Source organism: Esox lucius, chromosome 12, assembly GCF_011004845.1.
Source record: "Esox lucius isolate fEsoLuc1 chromosome 12, fEsoLuc1.pri, whole genome shotgun sequence".
In the NCBI taxonomy this organism is placed as follows: domain Eukaryota; kingdom Metazoa; phylum Chordata; class Actinopteri; order Esociformes; family Esocidae; genus Esox; species Esox lucius.
The window spans coordinates 6,317,568-6,340,433 of record NC_047580.1 but is presented as its reverse complement, the minus strand read 5'-3'; the positions used below and the strand labels follow the sequence as shown (position 1 = coordinate 6,340,433).

General features: G+C 42.7%; 1 protein-coding gene across 6 annotated transcripts; it reads right to left on the bottom strand.

The window, feature by feature from the left end:
- Window positions 1–129: 129 nt before the first annotated feature.
- On the bottom strand, window positions 130–22,778 carry LOC105013999 (protein kinase C-binding protein 1-like). Of its 6 annotated transcripts, none has more exons than XM_010875930.4 (21): window positions 22,692–22,778; window positions 19,240–19,474; window positions 11,632–11,702; window positions 10,822–10,982; window positions 9,653–9,874; window positions 8,684–8,797; window positions 8,506–8,598; window positions 8,150–8,237; window positions 6,938–6,993; window positions 6,751–6,828; window positions 6,311–6,426; window positions 5,707–6,185; window positions 5,453–5,581; window positions 5,197–5,352; window positions 4,545–5,072; window positions 3,904–4,404; window positions 3,668–3,819; window positions 3,307–3,387; window positions 2,958–3,036; window positions 1,788–2,027; window positions 130–1,636 (listed from the first exon to the last, which is right to left on the bottom strand). In XM_010875930.4, the coding sequence occupies exons 2-21, from the start codon at window positions 19,251–19,253 to the stop codon at window positions 1,455–1,457; spliced, it is 3,540 nt and encodes a 1,179-aa protein (XP_010874232.2). In that variant the 5' UTR covers window positions 19,254–19,474; window positions 22,692–22,778; the 3' UTR covers window positions 130–1,454. The 6 variants fall into 6 exon arrangements, with proteins under 6 accessions (XP_010874232.2, XP_010874231.2, XP_010874235.2 ...); XM_010875929.4 differs by lacking the exon at window positions 22,692–22,778 and adding an exon at window positions 19,598–19,928; XM_010875933.4 differs by lacking the exon at window positions 22,692–22,778 and adding an exon at window positions 19,598–19,928 and having other exon boundaries at window positions 9,653–9,796.
- Between the last annotated feature and the right edge of the window lie 88 nt (window positions 22,779–22,866).

The following is a 22,866-nucleotide window of genomic DNA, read 5'->3' as shown; positions in this document are numbered from 1 at the left end:
GTTAATATCTATAAATTTAAATGTAATCACTACCAAAAAAAAATCATTAGTAGTGCCGTTTTCCACTTAGCTAAGCCATTGTTCCCTAGTAGGGGATGATAAATTCCAAGAAAATGCTTTCAATAGACATATTGGTCAGACTTGTTTTATTTTTCTTAAAGACATTAACAATCCATTTACTGTATGTACAATATGTAAACAAGAACATGTGATACAAAAAAAGGGGAAATAAACATGCTCAGAAGTAATATACAGTCACTTTTGCTGTTTCCTTGATCCTCCAACATTATCATATTCCTAAGCAATTTTGGAGTAGACTTCCATTGTCATTGAATAACCACAATGAAGGTTGATGAGACAAATAGTTCAGTGAGTCTGAGCAGAAGGTCCAGGTGACATTCATATAAAGTCTTACAATGCATTTTCAAATAAAACCGATTTCCAGAGACAGCTGTTTCAAGACATTTGTAAAAGTGATTTTCATTTACAAACCGTACAATAAAAAGAGAATCTCATATGCTTTTCATAGCACTATAAATATTGTCCATGTGTCTTCTTACAAAAACTTTGTACAGTTAACCTTTTTATAGTTTTAATACATCACAGTTCGTTAAATTCTATGTATACACTGAATACCTATGATAGACAATAAGTATGAACCAATAACGTACACCCATGGGGAGTAATGCTATCCCTTGAATGAAATGGTGTCTGTGTATACTGGTCACACATTTTCAAATACATCCTCTCAACCTCTGACAAAAACCTTTTAAATTTGCATTGTAGAATCATTTACATTTTAGAATGAAGAATCATTGACATTTTAGATAATTGGATGTCCACAAAATGTCTGGCACTAGAATATGATGTTTGACATCTGGTGGCAAGTAACTATGAAGATGTGTGGTATATTTTAACAAGCAGCATCACAGGTTTCAAGTTTAAGATTGTTGTCAGAATATATAAAAAAATGATGTCTGGTATTTTGATGGACCTGTCGATACCTGTAGCATTTGGGTAGAGTGAAAGAGGAATACAGAAAGGATGAAAGGAGAAAATGGGAACAAAAATGTATACAGATATTTCATCCAGATTAACAGTCACAGGGAAAATGTAAATGGATCCTCCCATCTAACAGACTTTCTGAGGAGGATGAAGAATGGCTTGAAACATCAGATCACATAGTGGACAAACAAAACCAGAGACAGGTCAGCTGAATCACAAAGGAGCTGTCTGTCATACATTTTAAAGCCTTAACCCAGGCTAGGAAAGGGTATGGGTGTCTGGTGTTTTTCTTTAATGCCCCTTTCATAATGAGATTTGCAAGACATTTCCAGATGAGTTGGGTGGCAAAAAAGGCTTGGTCTATTTGACAAAGCCACTAGTCCCTTTGCAACTGACACATTTTACAGACTGCATGATTGTAGAGTAAAAATGGTTGTGCAGTGTAGTGGTTAGGACACAGTAACACTGCCACTGTCCTTGCTCTTGTCCACACTGCAGGTAGGAGAAGGGCCTTTGTCTGTTGGGGCAGGTCCTGACCCAGAGAGGGGCTGAGCACTGGAGGAGTGACCTGGGGGTTTGGCTGAAGGATCTGAGGTAGACTCTGCCTCTGGTTCCTGCTGAGAAGCTGTTGCTGTGAGACATGAACATGTGTTTAGTTAGTAAAATATAGAGAGGGAGCTAAAGAGGGGGTGTAATGTGTACATTATTAATGCATGAGTTGTAAGGCTTGTCAGAATTTCTGCTGCACGGACACTTCATTTTTGTGTGTGTGGGTGTAATACCTGACTGTGTGCAAGACTTCATGTGTTCTGGCCAGTGGGCCTGCTGGCAGGGGTAGTCACAGTAGCTGGTGTTCCAGCAGCAGTAGAAGATGGCTTCCTTCCTGCAGTTGGCACACCACTGCTTCTTCTTGGTCTCATCTACTGCCTGCTGTTTCTCCACCTCCATCTGCTTCTTTACCTCAGCCACCAGTCGCTCCCTCTCCTGCTCCAAACTTTGTCTCATCTCCGCCATAGTCAGTTCTACATAACAGACATACCAGATATTTAATACACCCCAATTCAATCAAATTAACATCAAATACAGTACAATCAATTATTGAATTAATATAAATACTATCATTATATACTAAAACAATTAATAGCATTCAGGTCTTACGTTTAAGATTCTTTAAATGAGGATATTCCATACACACGGCCATAATGCACACATTTGCATTATAGTTATCAGAATACAAGTCTCACATACAAATTGTCTGACATATTTTCATTCACAGTTTAATGCACACCATGCTGTGTATATTAAAAAAAATGTTACAACGGGTATGATTGAAACAGGATGTGGCAGTAAAATATTTATCTTGCCAATTTTTGGATTTGTCTTGGTGGGATCACTAATTGTCTATAAACGTATTCATTTGAGAGCAATCAATGTGCCAAATGCTTCTGGCACCTTTTGCAAATTGTAAGGTTTTAACATTGTGGCCCAAATCCTCCCCAATTCTGGTATGAACATACAAGAATCGGAAATGTGTCTCTACGTACCTTTAACTTGATTTGAACATATTGGAAATGTTAATTTTGGTACCATGACATTAATTGTATTTGTTCCCTAAATGCCACAAAGTCTTACTACCAATTTTATTCTTTACATGTTATGTTCAAATATATTACAAGCATCTTGGTTGAGCTTCACAATTCATTGTAGACAATTCTGGATGATCACTTGCATTGCTTTGTCATTACAAACAGCTTTTTGTTCCCAAAGTCAGTTTGGTAGTTATACACCACTAATAGAAAAACATGCAGATTTTCTTTAAGAATATTTGCATGACTTACATTCACATTGTATATGTTTGCTATAGACTAACATGTTCAATGACACCAACCTAACAGATTGCATATATTTAATTAATTATATTTAATTAATAGGAAACAGAGAGCAGAACAAACCAAGATTGTGCTTCATCTCCGACAGCTCTTGCTGATGTAGCCACTGAAGCTTTTCGATCTCTATTCTCAGCCGCCGGATCTAGCCAAAAACATTAAACAGTTATAAAATGCAATGAGACAGGAGAGACAAGTTAAAGCCTAAATCCAATCCAAAAAATAGGTCTATAAGCATTGCTGTTGCCTGAATAGGCTATTTCTTATTCAGGCAGCAGCATCTACCATGAATGGGATCTCCATGAACACAAGAACATGGCTTTGAAGCTGCAATGCCTTTAACTTACTTTTGGATTGATTCCAGCAATTCATTTTAAATGGAACCAACCAAAATTCTATTCACTGTAACATTCACCTCAGCAATTGTGTTTCCTGAAGTGCTTTTAGAAAGGTCATTGTAGATCTCGGTCATTGTCCCTTTGATGGTGTCCATCATCTAAAAAGATACAGTGAGATTATTATAAGTCACAGACTGCAATATGTTTTGTGTGTGTGTGTGTTTGGGGAGGGGGCTCAAATCTGTCTCGTGTAAAGGTATGGTAGGGGATCTTTTCTGTTAAAAGTTTTCGGTAGTTTTTCTTTTTACATGTTTTTGTCTAATTGCATAACAGAAGCGGGGGGGGACAAAGCCACCTTATCCTGCACTGGTTGATTGTTTGTGTTGCAGAATCAGTGTTAATGTAAAAACATTTCCGTGGGCATCATACTGAACTTACTTTGTTGGTGTACTTTGCGATGTCAGCTGCCACGTCGGCTGAAGCTGTGGGGATCTGCAAGTCTCCTGCCAGGTAGGAGGATGAAGACGAGGAAGTGGTGACCAGGGTGACTGATGACGTGGAGGTCTGAGGGCCGTCTTTCTGCTGCACAGCTGAAGACCACAGGACAACATGAGCAACCAAAACAAACCAGATGAGATGTGTTTGTGTTTAGTGAACGTTGGGCTTCTATGTACCTTTTGCTGCCTGTCTGGTCTGGTAGCGTGTACTGGAGGACGCCTGCGAATGCTGCTGTGACTGGAGCTGCTGTGGGCTTCGTGTCTGTGCCTGCGTTGGAGCCTGGACCGGAACCGGTACTGGTGTTTGGGCAGGCGTGGCCGGCTGCTCTTCCTGCTGCTGCCGCTGAACCTTCTGCATGTGCCACTTCTGGGACGACGTCTGGAACTTGTTGGCCGGGTTCCACACCACAGCGCGCTGCACTGCCTGAGCAGTCTCTTTTGGCAGCAGGGGGCGCTGTTTCTTCACTGCCGACTGGGCCGAGGCAGCCGAGGAGGAGAGGGTGGGGGTGGAGGCGGGGGCCGGAGAAGGGGCGGCAGTGGTGAGGGCCGAGCTGGGCTGGCTGCAGCCCGTGCCGGAGGACTGGTTTAGTGGGGGGTTGATGATGGGAACACTGGGCTCTTTGAGGTTGGATGACGTGGCTGAACCTGGAGAAGGGGCCACCACAGAAGAGAACTTGCCTGTTTGGATGAAAAAACATTAAAAAGTAATGAATTACATACAATACAGAACAATCAGTATTTTCCTCCTTTCTGGAGAGGCTTTAGGCCTCAGTTATATAGAGTACATCAATCACATTAAACACTAACGGAGCCCTTACCTTCCAGCTTGGTGCTAATGGGCTCCTTTGTAGCTTTAGCGGCTGAAGCTCCTGGCTCCCTCCTGGCCCTCTTACGGTCACGACTCCCCTGCTCATCACCCAGGTCAATCACCAGCTCCCTCTCCGAGTCAGAGTCCTGGTCAGGGCCAGCCGGAGCTCGGGGTGCGCTGGCCCTTCCCTCCTCTGGGGCCTTGGGTCTGTCTGTTGGGGGCTGAGTCTGGGGGGTCCTGGGCTTCTCTTGGGAGTCTCTCTCTGGAGCAACGCTGCCTTGTCTGTCCTTTAGCAGGGCTTCAGAAGCTTTTTTCTCCCTGGGGCCTGTTACGGCCTCCTTATCGTCTCCTTGGGCACTCACCTTGGGCCTCTTTTTGGACTCCCTCTCCGCTTTGTCCTTATCGTCATTGGCGACGCTCTTTGGTCTGTGCTCCTCGTCACTGAGGTACTCGCTGTCGCTGGAGTCAGATTTTTCGGAATCCTCTGAGTCGCTATGTTCCACGCCCTTATACACGTCTTCCGAGATCTCGTCAATGCCTGCGCGGGAACAAAGGCAACTCGTCAATCAGCGTTACCATACATGATCAACGTGAGCCCGGCATTAGTAGTGCCTCAAATGTGTCACTCACAGATAGACGCATTTCATGAATAGTGTGCATACCTAGCTGGGCCTTGCAACTCTCAATGGTCTTGTCCAGGCTCCTGATGGGTCTCTTGGGTGTGTTGAGAAGGGATGATCCCTGCTGCTGTTGTTGCAGCTGTTGCTGCTGTACCGACTCGCTGAGCTCCTTCAGGTCCATCTCAGCCTTCACACGATCTGTGACGAAAATGACACTCAACACACAACCGAGATGCAGTCCCTAACCCGGCAGGCAGGCAGCAAGGGTCTTCAGAAGTAGAGGGTGGATGGGACTCACCCAGGTTGAGGTTGAGGATGCTGCCAGTACCAGGGGCCCTCTCCTGTTTGGGCACCAGAGTGGGGGTGAAGGGTTTGGGGCTCCCCGTCACGCTGCCTGCATGGCCCATCTTCACGGAGACAGGGGACTCTGTGGACACATGAACACTATAACCTCTACAAACCGTGTAGGTCCTGATCCAAACCTGTGTGTAGACAGTGACTACGCTGACGCCCTGCTGGTCAGTCGTGTGTTAGTCAGGAGCAGGTTATTACCGGTGTAGTCCATGGACTCCTCCCCAGCGCTGTACTGGAACGGGGGGTTCCTGGGCCCTCTCTCCATCCCGTCCTGCTCCACATCAGACCCTGTGTGCACCGAGGAGTTGGTGCTCATGGGAGACCGAGGCATGTCCGTCACAGAAATCCTCCGCCCTATCCCGCTCGACAGGGAGCTCTTGCCCAGGAGCATCTTGGGAGATGCAGTCATGTCAAAGTTGAAGCGCATCTTGTCGGGTTTCTCTGACTTCACAGCCCCCGCGCTGGGGTTGGCCGGATCCAACAGCATCTGGAGCTGGTTGTTTGGCGTGAATGGGGTGCGAAAGGGGGCGTAGTTGAACACCCCAAACTTCTTGCGGATGTTCTCCACGTAGACCTCCATCTCCTGCATGGCACTGTTGAAGATGCTCTTAGTCTTCTTGACAGAGAAAGGAATCTCCTTGGACATTAGGTAGCAGTTATTAATAGGAACCCATGCCCTTGGGGGAATAAACAAAAACGATGATTAAAAGTAGGATAAGCACATGAATCGTGTCAGAGTAAGAGAAACACAAGCAGTGCTAAAGGTAAAATGATAACAGGTCCATTCCATCTGCCACCTCACCTGTCATGCTGTCCGAAGAAGCGTGCATCTACTTGTCCGTCTTTCTCCCGCAGTGCTTTGGCTGGCCAGAAGGGGAAGCCCTTCAGCTTGGCCCACACCAGTGGGTGTGGGTGGCCCTGAAGGTAAGGGGGGCAGAGAACAACACGTCACCTATGATCTAAAGACAGTTTGTGGCCTCTCAGGCTAACCTACATTTGTCTTTAGGAAACAAACCACATTTTGAAAAGAGATGGACAGAGAGCTTTGCTGTGAGAAATAGCATTCCAGCACAGATAGTCATTTGATGATTTTTCCTGTTGGAAATCCCACCCAGTTGACTGCATTAAAATGATTAAAGCCCTCACGTATAGGGATGTGTCCTCTTGGTAACTTGCCCAAGTCAAATAGTAAAGAGAACGACCTATATGTATTTAAATATTAGGGGTAAACATTTATCTTACACACGGCTCGCAGAACCAGTTGTCCCTCTTTTGGCACGACGATAGATAGCACTCAGGACAAACCTCGATTTCATTCATCTGAAAAAGACAAGATTCCACATCACTGAAACAGACAACCTGGAAGAGACAACAAGTAAAAACAATCTTCCGTCTGGCATTTCCCTCATCGTGTAAAAATGGTACTCACTTCATGTTCACAGATCTTCACAACGACCTTTGCTGTTGCTGTTAGTTTGTGATTAGCTAAAAAAAACAAAAAAAACAGAATAAAGTGTTTGAAAAGCTGAGTAGATGTACAACAGCATGAAAAGGTTGACACCTACTCATTCAAGGATGTTTCTTCTACTATTTTCCACATAGTTTTGATGTCTTCACTACTATTCCACTATGAAATAACACACATGGAATCATGTAGTAACCAAAAAAGTGTTAAACAAATATATATATTTATATTTTGGATTATTCAAAGTAGCCACCATTTGCGTTGAGAATAGCTTTGCATCTCTTGGCATTCTCTCAACCAGCTTAATGAGGGAGTCACCTGGAATGCTTTTCTAACAATGTTGAAGGAGACTGATGGAAAAACTAATTATAGTTCTACTAAGCACAAACCAGATGGGATGGCATATCACTGTAGAATGCTGCAATAGCTATACTGGTTGAGTGTACCTTGAATTCAACATAAATCATGGACAGTGTCACCAGCAAAGCACCCCCACACCATCACACCTTCTCCTCCATCCTTCATAATGGGCACCATACATGCAGAGATCATCCGTTCATATACTATATGTCTCACAAAAACACAGCGGCAAGAACCAAAAATCTAAAATGTTGACTAATCAGACCATAAGACAGATTTCTACCCATCTAATGTCAATTTTTTGTGTTTCTTGGCCCAAGCAAGTCTTTTCTTATTGGTGTCCTTCTGTAGTGGTTTTTTTTATACTAATTCAACCATAAAGACATGATTCACGCAATCTCCCCTGAAGAGTTGATGTTGAGATGTGTTTGTTACATAAACTCTGTGAAGTAGAGGTGCAGTTAATTGCTGATTGCAGAGACTGATAACTCTAATTAACTTATCCTCTGCATCAGAGGTAACTTTGGCATTTCCTTTCCTCTGGCAGTCCTCATTAGAGCAATTTTTGTGACTGCACTTTGAGAAATTTTCAATATTCTATGTCTTAAAGTAATGATGGACTCTCGTTCCTCTTTGGTTATTTGAACTGTTCTTGTCATATTATGGACTAAACATGACATTAATTTGATGTCTTCACTATTATACTCCAATGTAGAAAATTGTAGAAATAACGAAATACCCTTGAATGAGTAGATGTGTCAAAAATGTTGACTGGTACTGTACATAAACTGGTAAGCAGGTGTTTTTGCGACCCACCTCCATTGTAGATGATGCAGTTGTGCAAGATCCATTTCATATCCGCCAAGAAGGCTTCCGTGCAGCCGTACATTTTCTTTTTCATATTCTACAAATAAACGTATTAACATTAGGGAACATTATTTTAGCTTCAACGGAATTCAGTTATTGCAAGTAGTCGCTCTAGATATGAGCGTTATTGATCGCTCTAGATTGGTGTTTCCAAATCCTGGTCCTGGGGACCCAGGTGTGTGAGTGCTAGGGCAAAAACAAAAACGTGCACCCCTTCGGGTCCCAAAGACCAGGATTGGGAAACACTGCGCTAAATAAAAGGGTTTGCGAATCTGACTGAAATGTAAATATGAAAGTCATGGTACCTTCTCCAGTGTTGCGAGATCCATGGGGTGGAAGATGTACTCTGCGTAGTCAGGGTGCTGTTCCAGAGACACAGGCTTCCAGAAGGGCTCAGTCTGCTCAGGAAGGAAACAGGCAAACGTGAATTACCCAACTGCCAACTCTGGCTGGACTGTGGGGCTCTGGAGGTTGTCAACTCACCCCTGGCTGCTTCATCTTCTGGAGGGCAAATTTGAGCAGGTAAGACAGCTGATCTATGGTCAGCATTGTCATGGCTTTGCTCTGCGTCTCTATGCACTCTGCTACTGTAATTTTCTGGAAAATGAATGAAGAAGACAATGTACCATGGGCAGCTAGTAGCTGGTCAAAATGGGCCAGAATACCAAGCACAGGGCCTGGGTTAACACACCCATTCAAAATACAACTGCCAGGCTGCTGTTAGCTGTGCATCTGTTCATAACTCATTGGAGACTGTGGTGATGGCCCTCATAGCGGCAAAATCATAGGTTTAGATCGACATCGCATCATTGTATTGTCATTATGTGAAAGCATGAGCAATGCCATTGAAGTTTTTTCTACTACTACGCTTAGGACAACTGAAAAGTTTGAGCAGGTATAATGCTATTGTGAGGATTTACTGCTCACAACTCATTGGCTGATCCCTCCTAATGACCCGGATGGAATAATTTGATCCTCACTTAACCTAAAGGAAGTCCCACCCAGTTCACCCTGTTGATTGTGAAATGAGGAAAGTCAACAATGGAGCAGCTCATGCTCAAACAAGCTTTTGGGTCCAAAGATCTCTACATGCAAATGAAAAATACAGATCCCCTTAATGTCGGTCCCTTATACACAGTCAAAACAGATTTAGTCAAAACGGTAGCGCAGCGGTCTGCGGCACAAACACGTCATGCAAGGCAGCTGGCAACAGTACATTTATACCATAAACAAGTCATTTATTAGACACCTTCAATGACGGCGGATTTTGGAGAATTTGACGTACGAGAATGTTCACAATATCAAATTAAAATGGTGAGTTATTGATACCGATCTTGCCTCCAACCCCAACACCCAGAGAGCAGGCGATGTTAAGCTAGTGGTCAAGCAAATATGTCTGGCGAGCGCACATTTATACACCTACACACGCACAACAAACACACAAGCGAGTACCTCACACTCGGGACAGAACCAGTCCCCCTCGGGCTCTGCGGGCAGTTTGAGGCACTTGGCGTGGTACACCCTCGGGCAGAGCTCACAGCAGAGCACCTGGCCCTCGCGGTGGCACAGCCAGCAGTAGAAGTCATTCCTGCTGTCCTGCGGTACAACATCAACAGGGTCTGTGGTGAGTGATGGCTGCTTCACATAGTAAAAGGGACCATGTCTTAGCTCTGACTGAAATGCAGGCAAGAGAAACAGGGGGGCGGGTTTCAAAACACACGCAGAAAATAAACACAAAGGTGTAGTGCAACAGGACAAACACAAGGAATGGCACAGTGACAGGTAAGGCAGGGTAAGAAGCAATATGTAAGACAAAATAAGGCACCAAACACCAGACTGTTTCGTTTGGTCTTGACAGTACCAGAGCAGGCATGTCTGTAACGTGTGGTTCAACATCTATACCATCATTCTGTGTTTTTAGCATGTTATAGCGTTAGTTCGACTGGAGACTTGAAGGACCAATAGTCAGTCTTGTGTTGGGTATCATGGTTGACACCTCATCAACCCACTTATCATCCAATCAGAAAACAAGACAATGCTAATCAGCACATATCTATGTGACTGGTCAGAACATGTGACTTGTGTATTTATCAGTGGGACTGAACTCAAGAGGTTTCACCTTGGGGTTTATTGTGTCATCCATGTAAAACAAAGCATTCACAACAAATGGGAGTAAATTAGCAACATAAATATATTATATAAAGCCAGCATTCATGCATTACTATCTTGTTCTTTCAAAAAAAGATATTTTAGGTTTGAAAAAATATGTATAAGCTGTCTCACTTAAAGAAACACTTACGATTATCAGAGCATCCATTTTTATGTCATCATCAATACATGATACACAAACATTTATTGTTTTTATTTGAACAAATGTATCTGTATAACAGGCAGGAGTACTTTTCATTTAAACCTAGAGGCAAGTTAAGTCACCCACCCACACACACACACACACACACACACACACACACACACACACACACACACACACACACACACACACACACACACACACACACACACACACACACACACAAACACAAACACACACAAACACACACAAACACACACAAACACACACAAACACACACTCACTCACTCACTCACTCCCCCTGGTCTACCTGGTCTTTGTTGTTGCTATAGACGGCTCCTGGTTTTTTCTTCTTCTTCAGGGGGCTGGGGGAGGTATCTGAGGGAGAGTGGCCGTTGGAGGAGTGGGTGGGGCTAGGCACCTTCCTCTTCTGAGTCACTGGCGGCCGCTCTGCTGACCCTGGGTCAGACACTAGTGGGCAGAGCAGAGGGGAGGGGAGGCCAGGTCAACATACATGCAACATGGCAGCTTATGAGGGCTTAGAAGGAGGAGACTAGAAACCTAGCGTGAAAGACTAGCGTCATTCTATACACATCGTCTTCAGCACCACTCAACTCCTCAAGCAGGGATAAGAGCCATTGTAAAGGTTGAAGGCAGTGTAAAGCCTTGAGCCTTTTTTTTGTTAGCAGAACCCCTCAATTGGACAACTTAATAGACCAGGGGTCTCTGATGGCTGCTGAATACGACCAGATAAGACCTTTTGGGTGCATAACCGTGCTGATGGTTTTCCAGACCTGGCAACACATTTTAAATGATACATTAACATCTTCCTTGGTATGCCGACATGGCAACTGCATTTCAACATGAAGTGTGAGCTAGCACAGTGATTGCATTTGAAGGATGCCCCCTAAATACTAATTATCATCCACGGCGTGATGGCAAGATTGAACCTGTGTTACAACCACAACTGAGGCAGATACAGAGTACATTTCACTGATATGACAGGAACTCAATGTTACATCGCTTGCCGTCTAGCGCCATTAGATCACAGCAGACACGTCTCCTGAAGACAAAACCAACTCGTTCACATCCGTGTCCGTGTGCAACAACGTGTTCTTACCTTTGGTTCGCACGGACGCGTCCATCCCCTCTACAACATCTGCCTCCGTCTTTACCTCCTCCTCAGCCAGACTGCACAGCACAGAACGAGGGCAGAGAGAAAGAAAAGAAAAAGAGAGTCACAAACGGCACCCACAAAACATCCTGACACCCGGTAAACAAGTGGAACAGCACCTAAGGCGGGCTGGGCCCCAGAGGACCAAGTCACCAGAGTTTCAGCAGGTTTCCATGGATGTTACCTCAGGCCGTTTGGTTGAGAAACCTCAATAGGTTAACCATATTTCGTTACCAAATCTGAGGTGTAACCGAAGTGGCGTACAATTGACTTGCACCTCAGCCATCACATTTAAAGTGACTTCCTCCGCGCGGTTTATAATTGTCGGTAATCGCAGTCAGACATACTTCAGGTGTTGGGGGTTGCTGTTCAATTGGGTGCCACTGGAGAGAATCTCCATAGCGATAGGTCCTCTTTATTCAGCTGGGCACAACGTGTGCACCACAAATAAGGACACTTAATAAAGTAGGAAATGTGCTTGCTGTCCTTAAGGAAACAATGGAGAGACAACGGGTCCTGATGAGGCCATTTATTTTACGTTTTTCGCGGCCCACTTTGCTCAACTAACTACACCCAAAAAGCTTTTTCTGAACAATTTATCTCGAAAGCAGAATTCATGTTTGGGGTTTTAAATAAATCTTTGAGACCCTAACAACTGGTTACGCTTGCGTGCAAACTCAAGTTGGGAGTTTATTTTAGACCACACAAGTATTGCCTCAGAGTGCAGAGAGACTGTGCATCTTGGAAGCCACTTTGAACAACAGGTCTCCCCAAAGGCTGTTTGGCCTATTTCATGAAGCCCACAGCAACAGACCACTTTAGAAACCTCGCAACAATCAACCTTGGTTTGACTAGCACGATACAGGATATACCTGTGGGTATATTACCTAATAGTGATGTTGGTTTGGTCAATAAGTGATACTACTTAATGATACAGCAAATACATTTAGATAAAATCACAATATTATTTTACACTAGTTGGCTATACCTGCACAAAAACTAGTATTTCCGCTTCATGGCTAGTTATCAATCATGAATAAGAAATGTGATTTCAGTGCTTCAATCTCCATGACTGAACAAAAAAACATTTAATGGCTTACTCTCGTCCTGCGGCAGACATCAAATGGCTATAAAATAACATTTATAGAATCCCAATACAGAATCGCAATACATAGTCTATCATACTACACCAAAGTATCACAGTAGTATTGGATTGTGAGGTGGAAACATCCAGCCCTACTAACAAACCCAAATGTCATTTCTGAACAGCCCAAACAATAATCAGATTTCCACAGCAACAACTGTGCACAGAATGAGAAAAAAACTAAATTCAAAGAAATGTCCAAATCAAAGCCAGCAGCTTTTTGTGTCTCTGGATTCGCCCTTATCTCATTTCCTCTCAAGAAGAAAAGGGACTGGAAGAAAAGGGGGGATACTTGGTGATGAATGGGGTTTTTTGAGAGTTCAGCCCCTCCTTTGTAAGGGCCACTGAGGGCCTCATTCCAAGGATGTAGTCCCATTCATCATTTGCTTAAAGAAAACCCTCCTCAGGATTTACCACAGGTCACGCGCTGAACCAGTTCAGAACTAGTTAGCCCTGCCCTGGGTGCTGCTGACAGGACAGGAGATGTGTCAGGGGAAGATCAAATGACACGTACAGGTAGCCTAATAGGCACGTATCCACTGCTAGAGAGAGACAGAGACAGCCTTTGACACAAGGTTCAAGACGTTGTCAGGTGGGAATGGTGTTCTCTGAATATTGCAGACAACACTTGGAATGAGATTAGTGTTGATCTATTCTTAAGGTCATTGATCTATAAGGAACAAGGAGAGATTAGAGTCAGGAGAGAGCCCAATGCTCCAGAGACAGAGCTGTGGAGCCATTGAAGCACCCATGCGTGAACACCACTCTAAAAGAGGCCATTAACTAAATCAACCCAACCAATAACGCCAACCCCCATTAACACACAGTGTAAACCCTGATGTCCTACTCAAACACACTGATCCCTCACAGACTCCGAGCAGCCCTAGTCGACACATCCACGAAGCAGAAGCCCCATGATCAGAAGGATAAATCTCCATTATCAAAAAGACTGTAGCACAAAGTAGTCCGCACTGTTCTCTGGGCCAGAGAAAGGAAGAAAAATCCCAAAGTATCCAACATAGGAGTCTTGCCTTGTGTAGACATTCTGCTGACGTGCTAACCCCCTTCAGGGCCTTCATGTTCCGGACACACGAGAACAAACCAACGAGGCACATGTGAAAGACGGAGAACGTCTGCCAACTCTCTGTGGTGCATGTGCTAGCAGAGAGTGAGAGAAAGCACTGGGAGATGACTGGGTGCCGCGGTTCACACTCTTTATTCCCTCAGAAACAGGCCTGCGGAGAAGCCAGAGTGCCACACTGATCCTGCAGCTTCTGGCCAGGCAGACAGGATAACCAGTCGAGAGACAATCTGTGTTCATCCAGAGGCCATTTCAGAAAAGACGCATCATTCCAAAAAAACCTACCAGAATCACACAAGAAAAAATATCTCCAGGATCTGGGAATATTCCATAGGAACCAAATGTGGGATAACATTGATAGACTACACAGACTACACCCACCCAGCTAGGAGGAATGCCTGACAGAAGACGAAAACACACACACACACACACACACACACACACAAACTGACTGTGCCTCGAGATTCAACCGGCTCCTCACAGAAACAGGCGATCAGAGACAGAGCAGGGTTTTCTCGTCACAGAAAATGGAGGGCACAGCCGGCTCCCCTCCCCCCTCTCCCCCATCCCCCACAACGACCGAGGCTCCACTGGAACACACTCACAGACCAGGAGATCCGTGGAGATTACAGTTCAACATCCAAACACCAAAACACAGTTAAGCCGAACCACTGACGCTGCCTACTAAAGAGAGGGAGGCAGAGAAGAGGGATGGCGACCGAGCCAGGGACAAATCCTGCCGATTGGAGATATTCTCCATTTTACCTCCGTCTTCAGTCTCTTTGCGCGTTTCGGTCAAAGAATAATTTGGTTTAATAACGGGGAGGGGGGGGGGGTGTACACGCTGTATGACAGCAAAGACAGACCTCACAAACCTACACTATCTGTGAGGAGGAGACACTGGTTTGTTCTCATGTGACACAGCTGTGTATCGTACATTTTCTGCTGGGTTCCTGATTAGAAACCTGCTATCCTGCTCTGTAAGTGGTGCCATAAAAGCAGGCTTGTGCTGTTGAATGCTTTGTGTTGGTAATTTGTCCTTGAATCCACTGAGGATCAGTACTGTTGATGGAGAAAACAACCTGGTGCCCTCGTCACCATGCAGCCTCTGACGTTGACAGAGAACACGGTCTCCGAGAGACAGAAGACTGTCAACGCCACATTTACTGTCCACTCAAGACACCGCAAAAGCACTCATATAAGGTACAGCTGTGCCGAAAGAGGAGTCAGGCTTTTGCCTGCCTCTTCACGCTGTAATCACTGCAAAAAGATAAGATTCATTATACACATGATTCAATTTCGCCTGCAATTCTAACCTAAGAAACTTTCCATAACAGAGATAATTGAAGTGTGGTAGCGTACCTTGTCTTACAGCACAGAACATGTAAGAAAATCCTTCAGCCTGTTTTTTTTTTTTACATTGGGCTGGAAGGGGATGAAACAAAGATGGCTGTGGAATTTTCCAGAAGGCCCCTGCTCTCCCTGTGCTGCCGCTCTCACAGCAATTGTCAATCTTTAACCTTGGCTGCTGCTGTAATTGGCTGAAAGGTTTGCATGGCAGGACATGATTGGTTGGCTGTGCTATCCCACACTGCTCCCTGTGTGCAGGCTTCCCTCTTCCTTAAAAACATTTTCTGCTGCAATGCAGAAATTCCCCTGCATTAAACAGTGTAATTTCCCCTCAGTTTAAAAGGTTGTCTGTTGAGAGTGACTAAATGAATGGTAAGAGGTTATAGAATAGGTTGTTCTTTGTGGCTGTAAGGCAGTAAATAACAAGCTTGCCAAGAGGACTCTTTGAAAGCCTGGTTTTGAATTTACAAGTAATGTTGCCTCAGCGTACCCCAGAAGATCTCCTAAAGTTAACATGTCGCCATATTACTAACATTCCCATGTATGTATGTAATACATATCCATATTACTAACATTCCCATGTATGTATGTAATACATATCCATATTACTAACATTCCCATGTATGTATGTAATACATATCCATATTACTAACATTCCCATGTATGTATGTAATACATATCCATATTACTAACATTCCCATGTATGTATGTAATACATATCCATATTACTAACATTCCCATGTATGTATGTAATACATATCCATATTACTAACATTCCCATGTATGTATGTAATACATATGGAACACAACATGAATATATATACATGTTCAAGCTGATTTAGTCAAAGGCTCTATAAAATGAATTGGGTTACTTGTTTCTGGTTTTGTCAATAGTTAATTAACATGAATCCCCAAAAAAGCACAGCGTTATATAATGGATGTTGATATGCCGTTCATATAATGATGTTTACAACCAAGCGAAGACGGTTAAGAGTGACGAACATAACCCCCCCCGATACATATTACAATACAAATCGCAAACAAGTCTTATCTAGGTTTGCCACCATCTAATCTAGGTTTCTGCTCATCATTTTGCATGGAGAAAATATTCATTATTGAAGTATTGTATGTACTAATTTGGAAACAAGGGAGTAAGTTAATTGTGTTGACCCATAAAATAAATTAATATTAAACATGAGTGGAAACCGTACTACAACCTAATTTGCAACCAAATTCATGTTTTTATGAATTGAGAGCCACAGATGTAGATTTTATACATACCAATAGGATCACTGGTATGTTTCCTACAAATAATGTAATGTTTATCTAAACCCCTTTTAAACAGCCCCCTATTTACCATTAATGTGTAACACTTTTCAACATATCACTGGGTAACTGGTACATGGGGAGGAGAGGGTGTTGTTATACCATGGAGGATGTTTGTAGTTACAAATAACAGAGGTGTTATAAATAACAGAGGCAATGGAAGTGTTAATGAAGGTAACGGTAAAACAACAACCAATGACACAGACTTTATATCCATATATTTGTTACAGGGATCTTGACTAGGGTCCTATTTATATTTGTTACAGGGATCTTGACTAGGGTCCTATTTATATTTGTTACAGGGATCTTGACTAGGGTCCTATTTATATTTGTTACATGGATCATGACTAGGGTCCTATTTATATTTGTTACATGGATCATGACTAGGGTCCTATTTATATTTGTTACAGGGATCATGACTAGGGTCCTATTTATATTTGTTACAGGGATCATGACTAGGGTCCTATTCATATTTACTAAAGATTTATGGGCGAAATGTGAAGAAAATGCACATAGCATGAGCTCAGATAGAACTAGAATGGTCACAGTAGCTAGTAGCCAGGGCATAACGTTACAGAGTATTCAACTACTGATGTAGACTTCTGAGTGACTTTTCATCTTAACCATATTACATGTTTGAGTAATGGAAGTTAATAAACAGTATAGGACTCTTGAACAATGCAACAATTCACAAGCATGTGCAGACAACTAAAGGGTTTAATTCATCATCTTTAACAGATTTCATTACATGCTGGCAACGAAGGAAACACTACAGTTGCTATGAGCACTTCAAGTAAGTTAAGCATTTAACTTACTTGAAGATTGGCCCTCCTATGTAAAGTCCCACCTTACAACATTCCAACAAACCAGGTTTACATTTTTATTAAAACCAAGAGCAGGTTGCAACTGGAAATGTGAGAAGTGAATTCAATGTCTGTTACAAGCTATTTTATATGGAAGCCTTTCCAGACCGCAAAAAGATCAAAATGATAAAGTTCTTAACTTCTGCACTTCTGCTTGTCTGATTAACTGTAGTCTACTGATAACAAACAGAAAACTAAAATGATAAATGTAATTAATTGATAGTTTCCAAAACATTGCTGTGCTATTTACATCTACACCGCAGGAGTGTTAGCTGAACAAGACAAATCTGTTTACATAGCCCTACTTTGAGGGAGGAAACACTCAGGACAGTATCTGTAGGTAGCACACGAGATGTAGCAAGTTCCCAAGTTAACATTAAAATAAAAGGTCTATCTGAAGATATTTTCACAAAAACTAAAGGTAGTCTAATTGATCATGGTTGTAAGAGGCTCTATATTATAGCGTGGCTTATATTATTCGGGGTTCTCCCCGACCCCTTTCAAACAGTAAAGCTGGTGCACACATTTTTGTCTGTGTGAAATTACTTACAAAGGGGAAACGATACTCTTGGCCAAAGTGTTTATGAAACACCAAATCATGCTTTCAAATGAATCAGCATTTCATGGGGTTTTTGCCACTACAGCTATAAATAGTTGAGAGAGGATTGAGTACTGCCAGTGTAGGTGGGGTGTCAAGAATACAAGCACACAAATACACACAAATATGAGTCAGGCTGAAGGCAAACACACAAAGGCTCCAAAATACGCAGTCGTCAACATGTACAGTGTGTCTCAGTGGCAGTTGGATTCATGAAGACACAAGCAGAGCTTTACCCAGAGGGGAATTCGATTACGAACACAAAATGGCAGCTGTGTGAGGCACAGAGCAGATGAAACAGCTTTACAAGGGCAAGCACTACAGAGCAAAAGTAGCACTGCCCTGTAAACTGGAGGCCTAGGAACCTAAACTGACACCCCGTATCCTGTGAGCTTCAATGCAACAATACCACACTGGTCGACTAATGTACAGAGAGGAAAAAAAGAAGAAAAAAAACATAATATGAAATTCAAGACCCCTTAAGACAACTGGTTTGTGTTGGGACAGATGAATGGACTCTGAGGCTTCCACATGGGTCAGGCTGGACTGGAGACACAAATGTGTGTCACAGCCAGAGGAAAATCCTTCCATTCCCTCACATTCTCAATGTACATTTACTACCTCACCTCTGTGAGTACTGTTCAGTTACACCCCCCCCACCCCCACCCACAAGAACCGCGTCAGGCCTGGCATGACATGAAATCGAAACAGTGGAAGACAATCTGCCAAGTACTTACAAAAGATGTCCGACACCCTCATCCCATCCCACTAGCACTCCTCTGATGCCCCCCCAGTCCCCTCTGGCTATGACGCGCTACCAAGCTGGCGCCGTGGAGAGGGGATAAGACACTGTCCGTTTGGACCTCACTCTCATTAGAAAAACCAGGACTTGGTCCACTTAGCTGTCCGGTATGGGGCAGCCAGGATATCTGGGGCACGCATGTGACCCTGCTCCACAGAGAGACACAGAGCAGGGGGTGAGAGTCCTTTCCCCACCCCCACCCTCAACTCTCTTTGGAGCAGTGGGCCTTGCAAGGCCTCCCCCGCGCACTACCCCCCCTTACCCCCACTCCTTTGGAAAAGCTATCAGTGATTTTTCCAGTTGTACACATTTAGATTTGCACAGCAACAGTCACACAAAAGAGAGAAAGGAATGTTGTAATTGCAGTTGAGATAAAGAGACAGGGCTTACCTCTGTGGATGCATGGCTGCCTGACACACTGTTATGTCAACACTTATAAAACATGGAGGACACCCTCAGCCCTCAGCCGGGGAAGGCTCCGCTGTTCATGCAAGGCGATCAGGCCTGTGTGATAGTAGCCGGGCCCTGACTGGCCCCTTTCTCACAGACGGGATGTAAGACCGCATCCGATTGGCCAGAGCGTTTCCTGAGTAATTATCTTTGTTCAGCGCAGCCAGGAACAGCTCTGAGTGCGGGAGAGACAGGGAGAGAAAAAAAGAGAGAAAGAACTAGGCCCAAATCACAAAATAACACATTTAACCACATTTCTGTGACCTAAAGAACACACACAACAATGTTATACTGTTACCTAAGGCTGCATCGGGTGCGAGTTGTGTTATTTTAACGGATTATAAAGAAGAAATTGCAGCATGTAGAAAATGAAAAAAGGACAGCAGGGCTGCTCTGCTGTAGCCTCCATTTTGGTAAAGAAGGCCTTTGTCTAAACCCCTCCCCTCCTTCTCAACAGTCTTTAGGGCAAAGAGAGGGAGAGAGAGCATAGCTCTTTACCAAAACAACTACAAGAGTGACTGTACACCACAAATAAAATGATGCGGCAATACAAATTAATTTAATACAAAAGCCAATGCTATTCATAGGCTTGTTCCTAAGTAAAAATATAGCTATTAAGTGTGCAGTTTAATTAGGTGAGATTCAGCTAAGAGCTTATGTAAAACATTGATAATCATAATTATTTATCATCAGGCCAAAGATAACTTGAAAGTAGAGACCTAATAAAGAAAGAGAGACTAGAAGAGTAGGAAAGTAGGCCAACTTGAAACAAAATGGCCAATAATGTTTTTGCTTAAATTAAGTTATAGAAATTAAGATAATACTACAAACATTATTTTGTAATTGCTCATTTTGGGGCACTGTGTGTTTGTGTATGTTCAGGACAGTCACAGTAATGGAATAGTTTCTTCTGTGAACGGTTCTTGTTGTGGAGCATTATTTAATGTCTAGGGAAACAGACGTAGGGCAGTTTGAATATCAAGGAAATGGTGCTTAACACATTAGAATGTTTGGGGAAGAAGGGCTTTTGTAATGCAGACCAGAGCAGGTTCCAGTGTGTTGACATGTTCCAAGCAAACTCCCACTTGCGTCAGGTGCTTTGTAAAACCCATAAATAATTCACCCAGGTAACAGCAGCTGTCTGTTATTGTTAGCTATCTCAGACAGGACAGTACATCGATGTCAATTGGAGTAGCGTTTAAACAGCCAACCAGGCCACGCGCCTGCCTCAGAAGTGAATGGCTATGTGATTCGAAAAGTTACAAGGAAATACTGTTGTAACTTGTGAGCACACATGCTGTGTGCTTAGTAGAGAAGTTGGACTTGACGAAAATGGAATTGGTTTCATTATCCACACATGTGCAATGCTGCCCTCTATTGAATTAAAAAAGGATAACATCAGTCAGGTTATTAAACAAAGATTCTGGCACCCCTCACTGTTTCCACTACTGGCTTATAACAACTGCCCAGTGTTTGCCAATTCCGACTGGTCATCCCAACCAGGTTTCATTAGACATTTCTAAGTACAAAATCTGAAATCCACACCTAACCTACATGGAAAACCTTATCTTATCTCAGCAACAGTATGTGTGCCATCTTTCCAAAAAGGATATTTGTTGCAATGGCTACACACAATATATATTTTACATTATCTTCTTATTAATCTTCTTATGTATTGTTCAGGAGCTGAAACACAAGCAAGTACTAACTGTACTTAAATGTGTAAATAATCATTTGAAACAAACACACAGAGCCTTTTCACCTTTTGCTCGTAGTGGGGATCTAGGACCAGTATCAGCAAGTGAATTGTTTGAGTTTGAAATGTAAATGGCAAATGTTGTTTAAACGGATGCTAGGACTATATTGATTTATTTTTAGCTTTCACTCCTAGTCCCTGGATCATTGTGTAGTGTTCTTGGAATTGTTAATTTAGCAAAGATTTAAAAAACAATAAGTACAGAAAAATTTACCCATCAATGCACATTTCTTACAGAGGGACATGAAGACACTTGAACATATTTTACAAGTTTTCCACTAATGTTGTCCATAAGAGGTAAACCAAAACAAAATATCCACAGGGTATTGTTTGGCTTTTAACCAACCTTTAAATTATGTTAGCTAGTCTGTATATGGTTCTGCTCTATTTATTTCTGGTTTGTATTTTCAAAACAATCGCAGAGCAAAACTAACCTTGAAACATGTGTGATTTGCACATTGTACATCAGGCCAGGAGAAAACAAACAAGATGAGTTAATACTTCTTTGCTGTGGACACTTCCTTCCAACCAAATTCAAAACAGGACCAACACCCGTTAAAGAATGTTAAAATAGAATTAACATTCCAGCTTATGACTAGTTATTTTCTCGGGTGACATGTTTCAGACTGTTAATCCATAGTAAGTCTGATGTTTAGGCAACTTGAAGTTGTATTGAAGGAACAGTCTTCCCTCTAGTCTTAAGGTCAAACCCTTATGCTCCATGATAGTTACAGTATCATCGCAGTGCGTAGGCTTCTGCCTTTTGGATAGGATGTAAAAGAGTTGTCCTGACTCTCTATCTCTCAATGGATAATAAAAATCCAAAGTGTATTGGTATTAACTCCAGTGTCATGCTTAAATTCCCTACTGGTCATATAGGCTGATCATTCCCGTTATTCCAAATACATCATATTACTCCTCACTTCTCCACTTTATAATGTTAGTAATTCTGGCACAAATGGATTGCCCTGCATCACTAAGGGTTTTACAAATTGAGAAAGTACTGAGTGCCCCCCCTCATGTAAAGCACCTTGAGTGTTTAGAGAAGCACTAGAAATAAAATAAATTATTATAAATGTACACATTGAGATGATTAAGCAAAATCATGTCAAAACACATATCTTATAGATATTGTTTGACAACCAATACCATAATGAATATGATGTTTTATAATGTGAAGAGGCTGAGGTCAGGAGGTCAGGCATGGCTGAATGAGTGACAGGCCAGAGTGAAAAATGGCAGTCAGTGGTGAGGGTGAACCTCATTTCTATGTAGCTAGTTTCCTTATCATTAGAAAGTTACTTACATAGTCGTATATGTACATTTTACAATGGCATACTGTTGCTAGCTACAATATAACAAATGTGTTCGGTAATACAAAATATATTGATACTATCGCATTTTTCTGCATTCAACTGGCTTTGCTGTTGACCAGCTAGCCTAGCCTAGCCAAGCCTAAAAGTCGCTGTATACAGTACTACCTAATAATATAATGACAAGGTATAGTACAGTAGTATCTAACCGCTTACCTAACAGTTTCCGTATTCACATTGAAAAGAATGCCAGTTCAACATAATGTATTTTACTGAAATTGAAATGATAAAATTGTCTTCCACGTAAAACAATGAATACTTACCCGAAAATGAAGAAAATGACTGGAAGGAACGAATAATGTTTTGGATATAACGTAGTAGACGAACGCGCCATCCCCTACGTTTCTTCCCAACGCCTCCACCAAAGATTCCCTTGCGCGTGATTTGTTCAGCCAGTGTCAATCATTAGTTCAACGAGGCGGGATTTTCTCGCTACGT